The sequence below is a fragment of the Thamnophis elegans genome, chromosome 2, assembly GCF_009769535.1.
Source record: "Thamnophis elegans isolate rThaEle1 chromosome 2, rThaEle1.pri, whole genome shotgun sequence".
Taxonomy (NCBI): Eukaryota; Metazoa; Chordata; class Lepidosauria; order Squamata; family Colubridae; genus Thamnophis; species Thamnophis elegans.
This window is the reverse complement of record NC_045542.1, coordinates 85,342,951-85,355,782: the sequence shown is the minus strand read 5'-3', so window position 1 is coordinate 85,355,782 and position 12,832 is coordinate 85,342,951. Positions and strand designations below refer to the sequence as shown.

The 12,832-nt window shown below is 34.5% G+C and overlaps 1 protein-coding gene across 1 annotated transcript in view; it reads left to right on the top strand.

The window, feature by feature from the left end:
- CDKL3 (cyclin dependent kinase like 3) overlaps positions 1-10,574 on the top strand; it is a 35,696-nt gene extending 25,122 nt beyond the window's left edge. Inside the window, 9 exon segments of the mRNA XM_032211417.1 lie at positions 1,167-1,320; positions 2,912-3,240; positions 3,744-3,811; positions 3,814-3,836; positions 6,346-6,508; positions 9,487-9,513; positions 9,516-9,548; positions 9,551-9,581; positions 10,541-10,574. Of these exon segments, the coding sequence (XP_032067308.1) occupies positions 1,167-1,320; positions 2,912-3,240; positions 3,744-3,811; positions 3,814-3,836; positions 6,346-6,508; positions 9,487-9,513; positions 9,516-9,548; positions 9,551-9,581; positions 10,541-10,574 (862 nt within the window).
- Positions 10,575-12,832: the final 2,258 nt, after the last annotated feature.

The following is a 12,832-nucleotide window of genomic DNA, read 5'->3' as shown; positions in this document are numbered from 1 at the left end:
GCCCAGGTTACTGGTTTTGGAGAGCTGTGTTTTTGCATATCTGCTATTGAACAAATTGGGCTCAAGAATGAAAAAAAGTGAACACAAGTGCTGAAAAAAACCTCTCTGAGTCTTACAGACATCTTGGAAGGATGAAAACATAATCTATACAAGAGAATGTCCCATCACGAGACAGGTGGTTGGTTTTTTTCTAAGAAAGTATATTGTTAGAAGCTTGATTCATTTTCTGAGAAGAAAAAGGGATCAATGAATAAGATGTTCTCAGTTTCAACCAATGGCTTACCATTTAAACACAATATGGATGAAAGAAAAGCAGTATCTTTTCAATAGAAAGGCTATAAACAATGGAAGAAGGTTTTACTGCCTTTGTCCAAAAGATGGGTTATGTATCTATATTAGAAAGTTTACTAGCCTTGTCTAGCTTGTCACCCCAAAAAGCATATATTCTGATGGTTTCAAATACAATTTTAGTAATTAGCTTGAATGAATGGAATGTATAGAAGGAAAGCTTGAATCACAAGCCAGTGTGAAAATCTTTTTTTTTATTTTGCAGACCCTTATAGTTTGGAATGTATCCATGGATGACATAATAATCTTAGGTATTAGATGAAAAAACTGAATGAATAATGAATTTGTTGCAAATCTGTCTAGGAACTTGTTCTGTTTTTCAAACTTCAAAATGGTTTTGCTAAAGGGACAAGAAAGAATCCTGATTTTTAAACACAACACATAAAACAGTGCATAATTTGTCAAGATTGAAAGAGAATTGGAAAGAGAACATATATTTTGTACTGAGAAGTAAATATTTAACATGGAAAGAGAGCACACCAGCAAATCCTTTAAGTCTTTTCCAGCGAGATCAAATCTATGATATAGAGAACATGTGTTGTCATTTGTATGCTTTGTACAGTATATTTGCTTTGTATAGAGTGTAGATATATGGCAGTAACTGAAGCTGGATACTGAAATTTATGTGAACTGTCTATTGCATTAATTTCTCTATGAATTATGCTTACTTTATTGCATATACAATAGTTTCGTCTCTAGAAAGAAGTAGGTGGTTGGGAAAGTAGGAAGAACCAAATTGTTGTAGGGAATCAAGCAACTGGAGAAGATTATATTTGAAATTGTCAGTGTAATTTAAATAATGTCGTTTTTCATATCAGATTCCTACCAGAATTGAAAAGCAAATTACTACAAGAAGCAAAGCTGAATTATCTTTCAAAATTCAGAGACAATAACAAAGAGATGGAACAAATCAAAGATGAAAAGAGAATAGTTCATATTAACATGTCTCAGAATGGTCCTGTAACTGTAAAGGTAAGAATGATTTATGATTATTCTTTTAAAATGTTTGATCTATGACACAACATATAACATATACAAATTATCTGTTAAATATCTACAGATATACTGTACCATTATATTGCTTTATGTATGGTTTATTTAATCATATTTTATAGTTATATTAAATTAATTTCCATACAAATTAATTTATTCTTCTCTTAATACAGTGATTTAGTCTTATCTCAACAAGTCAGGTCTATTGGCAATTACAACTCCCAAAATTGTGGGAATTTTTGCTCAAAAAAGCTCATGAATATCAAGTTAAACAAGGCTTAATTAAGAATTTTGATTAAAGAATTGTGAATTTAAGACCCATCACAAGACTCTCACTGATAACTCACATCTGACTTATCACAATAGCCATTACAAGATTCCTCATTTGACACACCCACAACTTACCCATCACAAGACTTATTGACCATACGAAGCCCTTATAAACAGAAGAATATCAACACTGACATTCCCTAAACTCTGCTGAAGATGTTACCTAGCTTCGTAATGAAATATTTGGAAACCAACCCACAAGCTCGGAGAACGAATCTTCACCCTCGTTTATTTAAGAAACCATCCAACTCCCACACAGAGGGACTCTGAGTGGTGTACAAATAAAATATCAAAGCCATTGGTTAAAACATGTATTAAAATAGATAATAAACATTTAGTGTAGTGGCTATGGCATCAGGCTAGAAATTGGGAGACATAAAATTGGAAGTCTATATTGGTAATAATAAGATATCCTAAAAATACAATGTGATAGAATGTGATACCAAATTATTGGCATTAGGTTCATTCTAGATAATTGATTTACACTAGAATTGGTTTTATAATAGGCTGCTTAATTAGGCTGTAAGGCAAACAATTTAACGTTAATAAGAAAATCTCAGGTCTAGTTTTTCTAATATTACTGAACTGAGAGCTCTAAACTGCTTTTTTTTCAATTACATTAATTGTAAAATAAAATGCCTTTATAACTGAAGAAATATTTCCAATATTGTTTTCGGTGTAGCGAGCTCCAGAGGAATAGCTGGCATGTTTTTTGCAGCAAAACCAACAAAGAGTTTTGCAACCCCCAAAAACATATAAGTTTGTTACAATCACCTGATGAAATGGATTTGTGCGACAGTATTTTGATGTAACAAATGTATTAGCTTTAAAGTGTTAAAAGATTGTTTAATGCAGTATCCCTGTAAAGAAAATATTCTCAATTATTTTAGTAAGAGAATTCCACAGTTAATACTCCCAGCATATTATCCAGAGAATCAGGTTCATGGATTCTACTGGCAAGATGACATTTCATCTATCAAAGTTAGTGTTCCATAGTTGTTGAGTTAGTATTCTGGATTAGAAGATTATGTAAAATTTACACAGGTTTATCTATTGAAACTATGAGTAAATAAAGCAGGGCCTTCCTTATGTTGTTATCTACCAAAATAACTACTTTTAAATTCATGTTCCGAAATGATTTGAACAGTTTCATTTTTCAATGAATTTCATAAACATGTTTCACATTGTATAGTATGAGTAGATGTATTTGCACAAAGTTTGAATGTATTACCTGTTTTAGGAAATGGAAAAAGACAGAAAGTCAAAGGAGATGAAGATCAAAGGTATTAAAGTGAAAGGGGGAAAATCTGAAATTTCAGAGCTTAAAAGAAATGAACAAGAAGATGCTGTTTCACAGTGGGTGACTTTGTCTCAGAATGCTCTAAACTTACCTTATGAGAACAAACCCACAATTGGTGATGGTACCAGCTTGATAACAGTTGGCATTGATGCTGGTGGGATGAAGGATGAAGCTCCACAGACACCCTGTACAACAATGCCACGGATACATCCAAACTGTGGAAATCTTACTGCGAATTTCAGTTCACATTTCCTGTGTCCTAATTCAAGGTATCGATTGGAAAACTGAATGCTGGCCATGTATAGGGGAGAGTTGGATGGAGGATAGGAAAGGGTATTAATTTTTATTCATTTTATAGGGTTTATAGGCTTCCTCAATCACAACCAACCTGAAGCAATGTTTTATTTCCTCTCCATAACTTGGATTAATACTATACTATACAACATGTAATTATAATATTGCATTCATAAACATCACAAAATTAGATCCTGGGAATAAGAGTAACTTCCATTCCCACCAACCAACAATTTCTATTAATAGAAGGAAAACATCTCAGTCAACCCTCAGGCCTCATTCAAAGCTTTAAAGAGTAGGATTTTTTAATTCATAGATTTAAATATGTTTTTGACTCCTTATTTAAAAATCATCTTTTCAGGATAAATGTTTTAAAATGATATATGAAACATGTTTTTTAATTTCATTTTGGAGGAAAACATTACACTCTCAAGTGCTCAATTATTGTCCAAGAATAAATGTATTCTTTCTTTATCAGACTTCCAGAAAAAGCAAAGAAACGGCGAAGTCCTTGGCCATCAGTAGGACAAATAGGTTCAAACAGTCGTCAGAAGATGGAGTTCTGACTCAAGTAATGATAAAAAAATATTTTGTAAAATACTATAGTTCATGCACTAAAACAATTATAAATCAAATTATTTTCCAATTAATTTTAAGCTATACTAGATTTGACAAACTATTTTTTTTTGTTTAAACATGGTTTATAGCCCAGCTACAGGTAAAGCAGGAAGGAGGTTCATCTACCTTAGGTATGAAAAACCAGCTGAGTGACTTTAGGCCAGTCACTCTCTCTTAGCTGAACTTACCTCACAGGGCTGTTGTCATGGGAAAAATAGGAGCAGGAAGGAGTATTAGTTATGTTCACTACCTTTATAAGGTAATAAAGGTGGGATTTAAAAAAAAACAAATCAGGATACGTCCTATTTGGAGGCTTATGTATCTTAAAATCAGTATTCCTATTTGATGGTCTCATATTTGAATACATTAAAAAACACCTCCTATGCCCTTTTAAATCAGTGAGGAAATAATGCCACTTCTGATTTCAGCTAGACTCAAGCAAATTTGTCAATATTATACTTGCTGACTTTTGTAGTGTTTTGATTGCTGTATAGGTAATCACATTTAGCAATTGCCTCTTACTATGACCACTTGCAGTTACAATGGTGATAAAAAAAGGAACTTTGCAGCCAATATCTGCATATATGACCTTCGCATTGTTTCTCAGTCACATTTGCTATTATAGTCAACTAGTACAATATTGGATTGTCTACACCTGACTTGTTTCTTTTGTTTTTATTTGTTGTCCCCAGCAGGGCGGAGAGATTATTATTTAAGCAAGCTATCTCTTCTTGAGATGCTTTTCTCCACAATGCAGTATCTCTCCAGAAGGTGCTAACCTCAAGTTAACAAACTCAGCTCTGTGACTTTCATTAGTTGATTGGAACTGTCCAATGGGCTTGCACTGCTGCCGGACAATAACCAGACCCTAACTAATTTCACATTGAAGATTCTTTTGCCTCTAGGAAGCTGGCAGCCATGAGCTTGATAGGAAAAGTGCTAGCACCTTCCTTTAGATGTGTATTCCCCATTGTATGCTAACCTACTCTCTTGTAATCCCTTCCTATCCAATTAATGCAAATAGTTCTTAGTTCTTTTCTTGCTAATTATCCAAGTGTGGGGAGGGAAGAAGGAAAAATGGGCCATAAGATTTTTCCTTTTACCCAGCTTCCTTGTAAATTGAATTCTGGAAATTTTCCTCATTGTTTGGATTCACCTAGCTGTTTTGAGTCATATTTTCTGCCACTAAAAGAAAGCTGAAATCAAATGATGAGCACTGTTGAGGTCACATGATTTTTCACCTAGGGACTGCTTTGCTTAACATCTGAGTTATTGGTTTCAGTTGAGGTTGCTAAATGAAGTCCATCTTTGTTCATCCCAGGGATGTAATCAACTTACTTTTGCTACTGGTTTGCAAATGTGTGTGTGCACCTCTATGCATGCGCGGTACCTTCTGAGCATGCACAGAGTGTCAAAAATCAGACATGATGATGTCCGAGCGGGTAGGCGGAGCCTCCCGCAGCCACTGCTACCGTTTGCCTGAACCTGATAGAACCAACTGAATAGCACCACTGGTTCATCCCCAGTGTTAAAACATCCAATAGGTTCTGTTGTTCTAGTATAGCCTGGAGTTTATTCCAATTCAATTATATTCCATTGTAAAATGTTTGCATTTTTTCAGGCTTCTAAAAATGAGTAAACAACTTAATGTTAAATGGACAGGTTGATGTCTACATTTTCCTGGCCTCTGGACCATAGCTTGTTCCTATGATCTGAATTGGAAAATAAATAACTGTCACTGACTATCTCTTTGGCTTTTTTTGGTGGTTTTGGTTACAGAAAAGGCCTATTTGAATGTGATAGCTGAAAGTAGCAAAATTTTTAAAGATTGACTATTGAATTCTGATTCATAGCCTTTGGTGTGCCAGTTAAATAATTATTTTAGAGAAATATGCTTGGAAACACATTTCAAAAATTACCTTGGCTTTCCCATTTTTTTCAAAGGAAGTTGCTGCTTCTTATTTTTTAGCAGGTAAAATAAACAAATCTTAGTAGAAAATGTAAACCAAGCAAGTACTGTATTGTTGGATTTTTCAGAGACATAATGCTGAATGCTGTCAGTTACTAAAGCACCAAATACATTGATTTAGTTTGCCCAATATTTTTTAAAGAACTTCTACTTCCTATTGATATAAGCTTTCTCTAAATAAAGGAAAGATTTTTAGTATGTTACAGGAAAGGCAGAAATGAATAAAAATAATTTAAAAAATTAAATCTTAATGAATTCTCAAAGATGTCTTCCAAGAATAGTTATCTTGCATGACTAGGGTCAATTTCTTATATATCTGATGAGTTAATTTTTTAAAATTCTTTTTTATTTTCTTAAAATGAGGTTTGTGCGCGGCATCTGGTGGTGTTGTATGTACAATTGTTCCTGAAGTGTTGTGTTGCTGATTTGATATAAATTATATTATAATCATGGTATAGATGTTTCCTTGGATGCATAATTATTCCATGTTTAGAACCAAATGGAGAAAGTATCCCTGTATGAAAGAGCTGCTCAAATTGATCAAATGGTGAACATAAACAGGAAGAAACGCAACATTTCAAGATGTGAGAAAAGAGAAATTCACTTGCCAGAACTAAATACAACAGGGCAACAGAAAGAATTGAAAGCAATGGAAAGTATGTTTGTTATATTCTACAGGTCTTTGTGAATATCTTTGTGTATATAATTATGGGCCTTACACCTGAAATGTGTATCTGTAATTATGGACTTTAAATATGAAGTAGCATTACATCAGATTTAAAGAAATAGTTCCCCAAAAATTCATTGACAGTAAACAGTCTTTTTGTTTAGTACACAACTGGAGTAGCATCTTTTCTTTGTAAAGGGATGCTTGAATACAAACTAATCCAAAAATTATTGGAAATGGGAAAAAATCCAGCTATTACTGGAGTACAGTTACGTATGGCTGACTTTAAGTCACAGCCAGCAAGCATATTTGCCCACAATTCAAATGGAGCTTTAGTGTTTATATTTAGCCTTCATATTTCCCCATTAGAAACATTACTTGTGGTCCTCGACTTACAATCATTTGTTTAGTGACCATTTGAATTTACAACAATACTTGAAAAAAGCAACTTACGATTGTTTTTCACACTTAAAACGACTACTACAGCATCCCCATGGACATGTGATCAAAATTCAAACGTTTGGCAACTGGCTCATATTTATGATGGTTGCAGTGTCCCAAGGTCATGTGATCATCTTTGGTGATCTGACAAGCAGTCAATGAGGAAGCCAGATTTACTTAGAGAGCCGAGGTGGCGCAGTGGTTAAATGCAGCACTGCAGGCTACTTCAGCTGACTGCAGTTCTGCAATTCGGCTGTTCAAATCTCACCGGCTCAGGGTTGACTCAGCCTTCCATCCTTCCGAGGTGGGTAAAATGAGGACCTGGATTGTTGTTGGGGGCAATATGCTGACTCTGTAAACCGCTTAGAGAGGGCTGAAAGCCCTATGAAGCGGTATATAAGTCTAACTGCTATTGCTATTGCTATTAACAAGCATGTTATTAACGTAATAACTGCAGGGATTCATTTAACAACTATTGCAAAAAAGGTTGTAAAATGGGGCAAAACATAACAATTGCCTTGTTTAGCCATAGAAATTTTGGGTTTGGTTGTATACAGGACTACATGTATTGTGCAAATGCTACCGTTTGCACTTATTTTTGTTTGATTTTTTAAAAGATCAAATTAAACAGCCCCTCTATCCTATGCTGCTTTCTCCAGTAAAAATGTAGTTCCATTATAATATTTTAAATATAAATAAAATACTAAAAGGTAAAGTCCTGAATAATTTGGCCACAAGATGACCAAGAATGTGTATTAGTTTATTTTCTTTGAACTGGAGAAATTCCATAACCAACTGAGAAAGTGCTTTGGAACCCCCTCATTTTCTAAAAAGGCTTGCAATACATGTGGTATGGGAAGAGAAGTATTACTTTTTTATTGGTGAACTATCTTTTGTATAATGCAATGCAAGATAGCAATATACACTGACATTTTGCTAGCCATGCCACTGCCCCATTAGAGCATATTTGAAACGGAATCTGGCAATAGAAGGCAAATCATACTTCTGCGTTCATTGAGGCAGTATATGTCTATAAGCAGTAGATAACCAAACAAGCACCCAAATAAATAGAAAACAGTATTTATGTGTGTGTATAAGTATGTAATGTCACACATGGTCATTACATAAGGATATGATATCTGTTGCTGCATTCAACTTCAGACCTATTCTGAAGAGACTAGTGGCATGAAAGTAAAAAGTATGTAGTCATAGTCTCAAATGACATTCCCCAGAGTTCATTTCACTAATAAATATGGTTTATTATAGTGGTTTATAATAGTGGTTTATTATCTATGATTTCTGTTTTCAGTTGCTTTTTAAAAAACTTCCTTGGGCCATTTTTAAATGCTAAGCAGCCTAAACATTTTTTAAATGCTAAGAGTTTCAAATTTGGACCAGAGGCAGTGATTAATGTTGCTTTTCTGACAGGTATTATGCTCCTGCAAGTGGGTCCTTTCATTTATTTTTCATCATATAGGCTGAGGTCCCCAGATATATATATTGAAAGCTGAATTAAAATATGAACGCTTTGATAAACAAATACTTTTTCCTTTTGCAGTGGTTTCCTTTTGCAATCTTCAATGGTTTTGTTAGCTATTGAGTTGTAGTTTTTGGAATATTTCTTCAAAACAGAAAATGTGCCATGGGTATAGAATAGAAGTCTTTATTGGCCAAGTGTGATTAGACACACAAGGAATTTGTCTTTGGTACATATACTCTCAGTGTACATAAAACGAAAAAATACATTCATCAAGAATCATAAGATACAACACTTAGTGATAGTCATAGGTTACTAAATAAGCAATCAAATCATACTAGGAAACAAATAAAACAATATAAATAGTAAAGATACAAGCAACAAGGTTATATTCATAAGTGGGAGGAGATAGGTAATAGGAAGGATGAGAAGAATAAATAGTAATATAGTCTTAATAAATAGTTTGACAGTGTTATGGGAATTAGTTGTTTAGCAGAGTGAAGGCATTCGGGGAAAAACTGTTTTCTGTCTAGTTGTTCTGGTATGCAGTGCCCTATAGCATCATTTTGAGGCTAGAAGTTGAAACAATTCCAGGATGTGAGGGTCTGTAGATACTTTCACAGCCCTCTTTTGACTTGTGCAGTATACAGGTCCTCAATGGAAGCCAGGTTGGTAGCAATTGTTTTTCTGCAGTTCTAATTATCCATTGAAGTCTGTGTCTGTCTGTCTTGTTTGGTCACAGAGCCAAACCAGACAGACATAATATTATGAAGATATACAAAAAAAGGTGAAATATTGGAAAATGAGGAAGGAAGAGGGAAAAAGAAGGGTAGTGTTAAGAGGGAAAAAGAAAAAAAAAAACATTGGCTTCCGACTCTTTTAGCACAATAGAATAAGATAATGTTATTACAACTTTTTACTTTATATAGTATGTACTAGCCATTTCTAAAACAACAAATGGATCTAAACCCATAGTTCTAAAAAAAGGAAAGATAAAAAAAGAAAAGAAAATGTGCAGTTTTAGAAATAGTTATTTTTTCTTGTAAAAGTTAAACAGGTAAGAGTGCTGAAAAGGAGTCTAAGAAACCTGAAATATCCAAAATACCATCTTACAAAATTCGGATCAGAATCGTGAAAACAAGAAGTAAGTTAATTTCTCTGCTGTGATTTTCTAGCCATATAACAATGTGGTTAGTCTTGATTTGGTATTGGTATTTTATTATTTGATTTAAATTTTCTTGTCCTTTATATAAGCAATAATGATAATAACTCAACTAAAAATTAAAAGTCCAGGGATAAATACAAGCCCTTTGGATGATTGTCCATGGAAGGATAGGATAAAATGGGAAGGTGTGTGATATCCATTTCAAATGACCCAGATATGTTTGATTAAATGTTGTGACAATTTACTGCTGGGATATTTACATTGATGGTGGCTGCTAGGCAGGTTGCAATAATTATAGGTCAGAATCAGAGGTGGATTAATTTACCTTCCCTACTGGTTTGCAAATGTGAGCACATGCATGTGCAGTGCTCACTCATTACGTCGGGGCGGGTGAGCAGAGCCTCCTGCAACTGTCACTATCGGTTCGCCCAAACTGGAGAGAACTGGCTGAGTACTACCTTCTGGTCGGAATGGTATATGAATGATCCTGTGGGTGCCAAAGCCCTTCATTCCCTTGAAAGGGACTTGCATTGGGTTGCTTGGTTGCATACCTGAAGCTGACAAAAGAAAATTCTCCTGATTCCTTTCTGGGATTTTAATAAAACAAAACTGTTGCCCAAGTTACTTTTGAGGTAGCAAAAGCCTGGAAATTCCAGAAAATCTTGCTCTTTCACTCCCATGTTCCCAGACCTACTTTGAACTCCTTTGCTGAGTTATTGTTTGAATGGGGTTATGAGTAACATTTGCATTCTTTTGTTAAAAACTGCTGCAAAAGTCTTTTGGAAATGTTATTGCAATGTAAAACATTGGGGTGTTTGAGAGAAGATTGGTGTGCACTGCTCAGAGTTGCTTTTATAAAATTGGATTAATAAAGAAATAAGATAATTCTAATAAAACTCTTTTGTCAACTAATTTTATTTTCAATGTAATATTTAGAGCACGAGAAATTCTGGAAATATGCAAAATGAATGAAAAAAGCCACGTTTTACCATGTAACAGCATGCATCTTGGGAAGATATAGAATGTTGGCGTAAGACATTTGCTTTTCAATTAACTTTTTATTAAAAACTGCCATGGATAACTCTGCAGAACATGTGTAGATCCTCTAATAAAGTATTTTGAAATGCAATAGTCACCAAACTATTCATTTTGTATGGAATTATATAGTATATTTAAAGAAACTAAGTATATATACACAGTGCTCATACTAAGATACTAGGGGAACATCTTAGCATTCAGCTCCACATAAGCACACATAGAATAATCAAAATTATACTAAAGTGCCTTTACTCCACCAGCCCTCACTCACATTGCTAGCAATGTACAGTTCTATGAAAAAGTATTCATCCATTTTTAGATTTTTATGAAGTTTGCATATCTTTGCCAATGAACAGAACACAATAATAGAATAACTGAGTTGGAAGGGATCTCAGAGGTCTTCTAGTCCAACCCCCTGCTTAGGCAGGAAACCCTACACCATTATGGAATGTTATCTGCTACAAATGTTTTTAATTTTGATGTATTTTTTCTCTTAGAAATAATTATTTAATAGCAATTAATAGCAAATGTATGCAAAAATTTTAACAACCCAAAAGGGGATTAATACTTTTTAGCTTTTCACTCCTCAGGTCCATGCCAAAAAAAGATACTGCTAAATGTGGCTACTGCTAACAAGCACATCAGAAATTGTATAAGATAATATGCAAAGATTCTAACTTGTGGAATAATTGTAGCTTGTCTCAACCACAAAAGATAACTTTGGGCAAGGAGAAAACTAACAGAAACCATCCACAAACACAAACCTTTGGGGCCTAGGGCAACTCTTATCATAAAACGTCTAATGGTCCAGCCTTTAGCCACCTTCCCATCTTTGGTTGTTCACTGGCTACCAATATAAAATGCTTCCAGCTTATCTTGTGACTTAATTTGTATTTGAAGTACTAATGTCTGAATCCCTGGCTCCTGTATTTCTGGACATATAATTTCTGCTACTTATTATGATTAAAAAGTAGTGAATTTGTGAGTGAACCTAATTCATTGTGAAATGATATGCCCAATGATAAAAATAGATATCACTGCCAAAATATTATACAGTCAGGTAACATACATTTTATAGATAGTACTGTGCAAAAGTCTTAGCCACCACCTGCTTTGTTGTTCTAGCAAGATTTTAATGACCATATTATTTTTTGGGTCTTGAATACCACATCTTGAATATCCAGTTTGTTTTTTCCCCTTGAGAGTAGCCTTGCTGATGCAACAGTATGATTTTATCTCTGTCAAATTAGGATTCCATTCCATTTAGGTTTATGGGGGCCAGGTGTCTGCTTTGCTCAGCTATAAAGGAAGGTCACACTATATACTTGTCACTTTGGCCTATGGAAGCTCTTTTTTCTCTGCTTTTTCCTGTTTTGGATTCTGCACACAAAATACCTGTAATTTCTGGTTATATTCTAATAAGGAGACAGAGACATAATTATATATGGGTCATTATACCATTGCTGCAACAACAAATCTAAAGAGAGCCTAAGACATTTGCACAGTTCTGTACATAATTTGACATAAGCAAAATTTGACATAATTCAAACATTCAATTTGACATACCGTATTTTTTGGAGTATAAGACACACCAGAGTATAAGATGCACCAAGATTTTGAAGAGGCAAATTAAAAAAAAGGTTTTTGCACTCTGCAGACCTCCTGAAAACAGCCCAGTTTTCATGAAATAGCCCCGTTATTTGTCAAAGAAGTGGCATCCATAGCCTTTAGGAGGCTTATAGAGTGCTCCTGGAGGCGGGGGTGGGGGGCAAAAACGAGCAATAAAAGGCCCATTTTTTTTGCTCATTTTGCCTCCCCAGCTCCCAGGAGCACTCTATAAGCCTCCTAAAGGCTATGGATGCCAAAGGGGGGCAGGGTTTCGGGAGGCCAAAAATGTTGCATTCAGTGAATAAGACACACCCAGATTTTCACCCTCTTTTTTGAGGGAAAAAGGTGCATCTTATACTCCGAAAAATACAGTAATCAGAATTGTGCAATCTGTTCAATGGAGTGTTATTGCTCTAATGACTATTATGTGGAGAAGTCCATTGTGTCAAAGCAGTGGGAAAAACAGCATGAGCTAGAATCTCTTTTGATTAAAATCAGCCAATATATTAGAAATTACAAAGCACATTCTATTTCAAATTGATAGTATTTTTTATTATTCATTTGGTTGGTACATTTTTAAATGC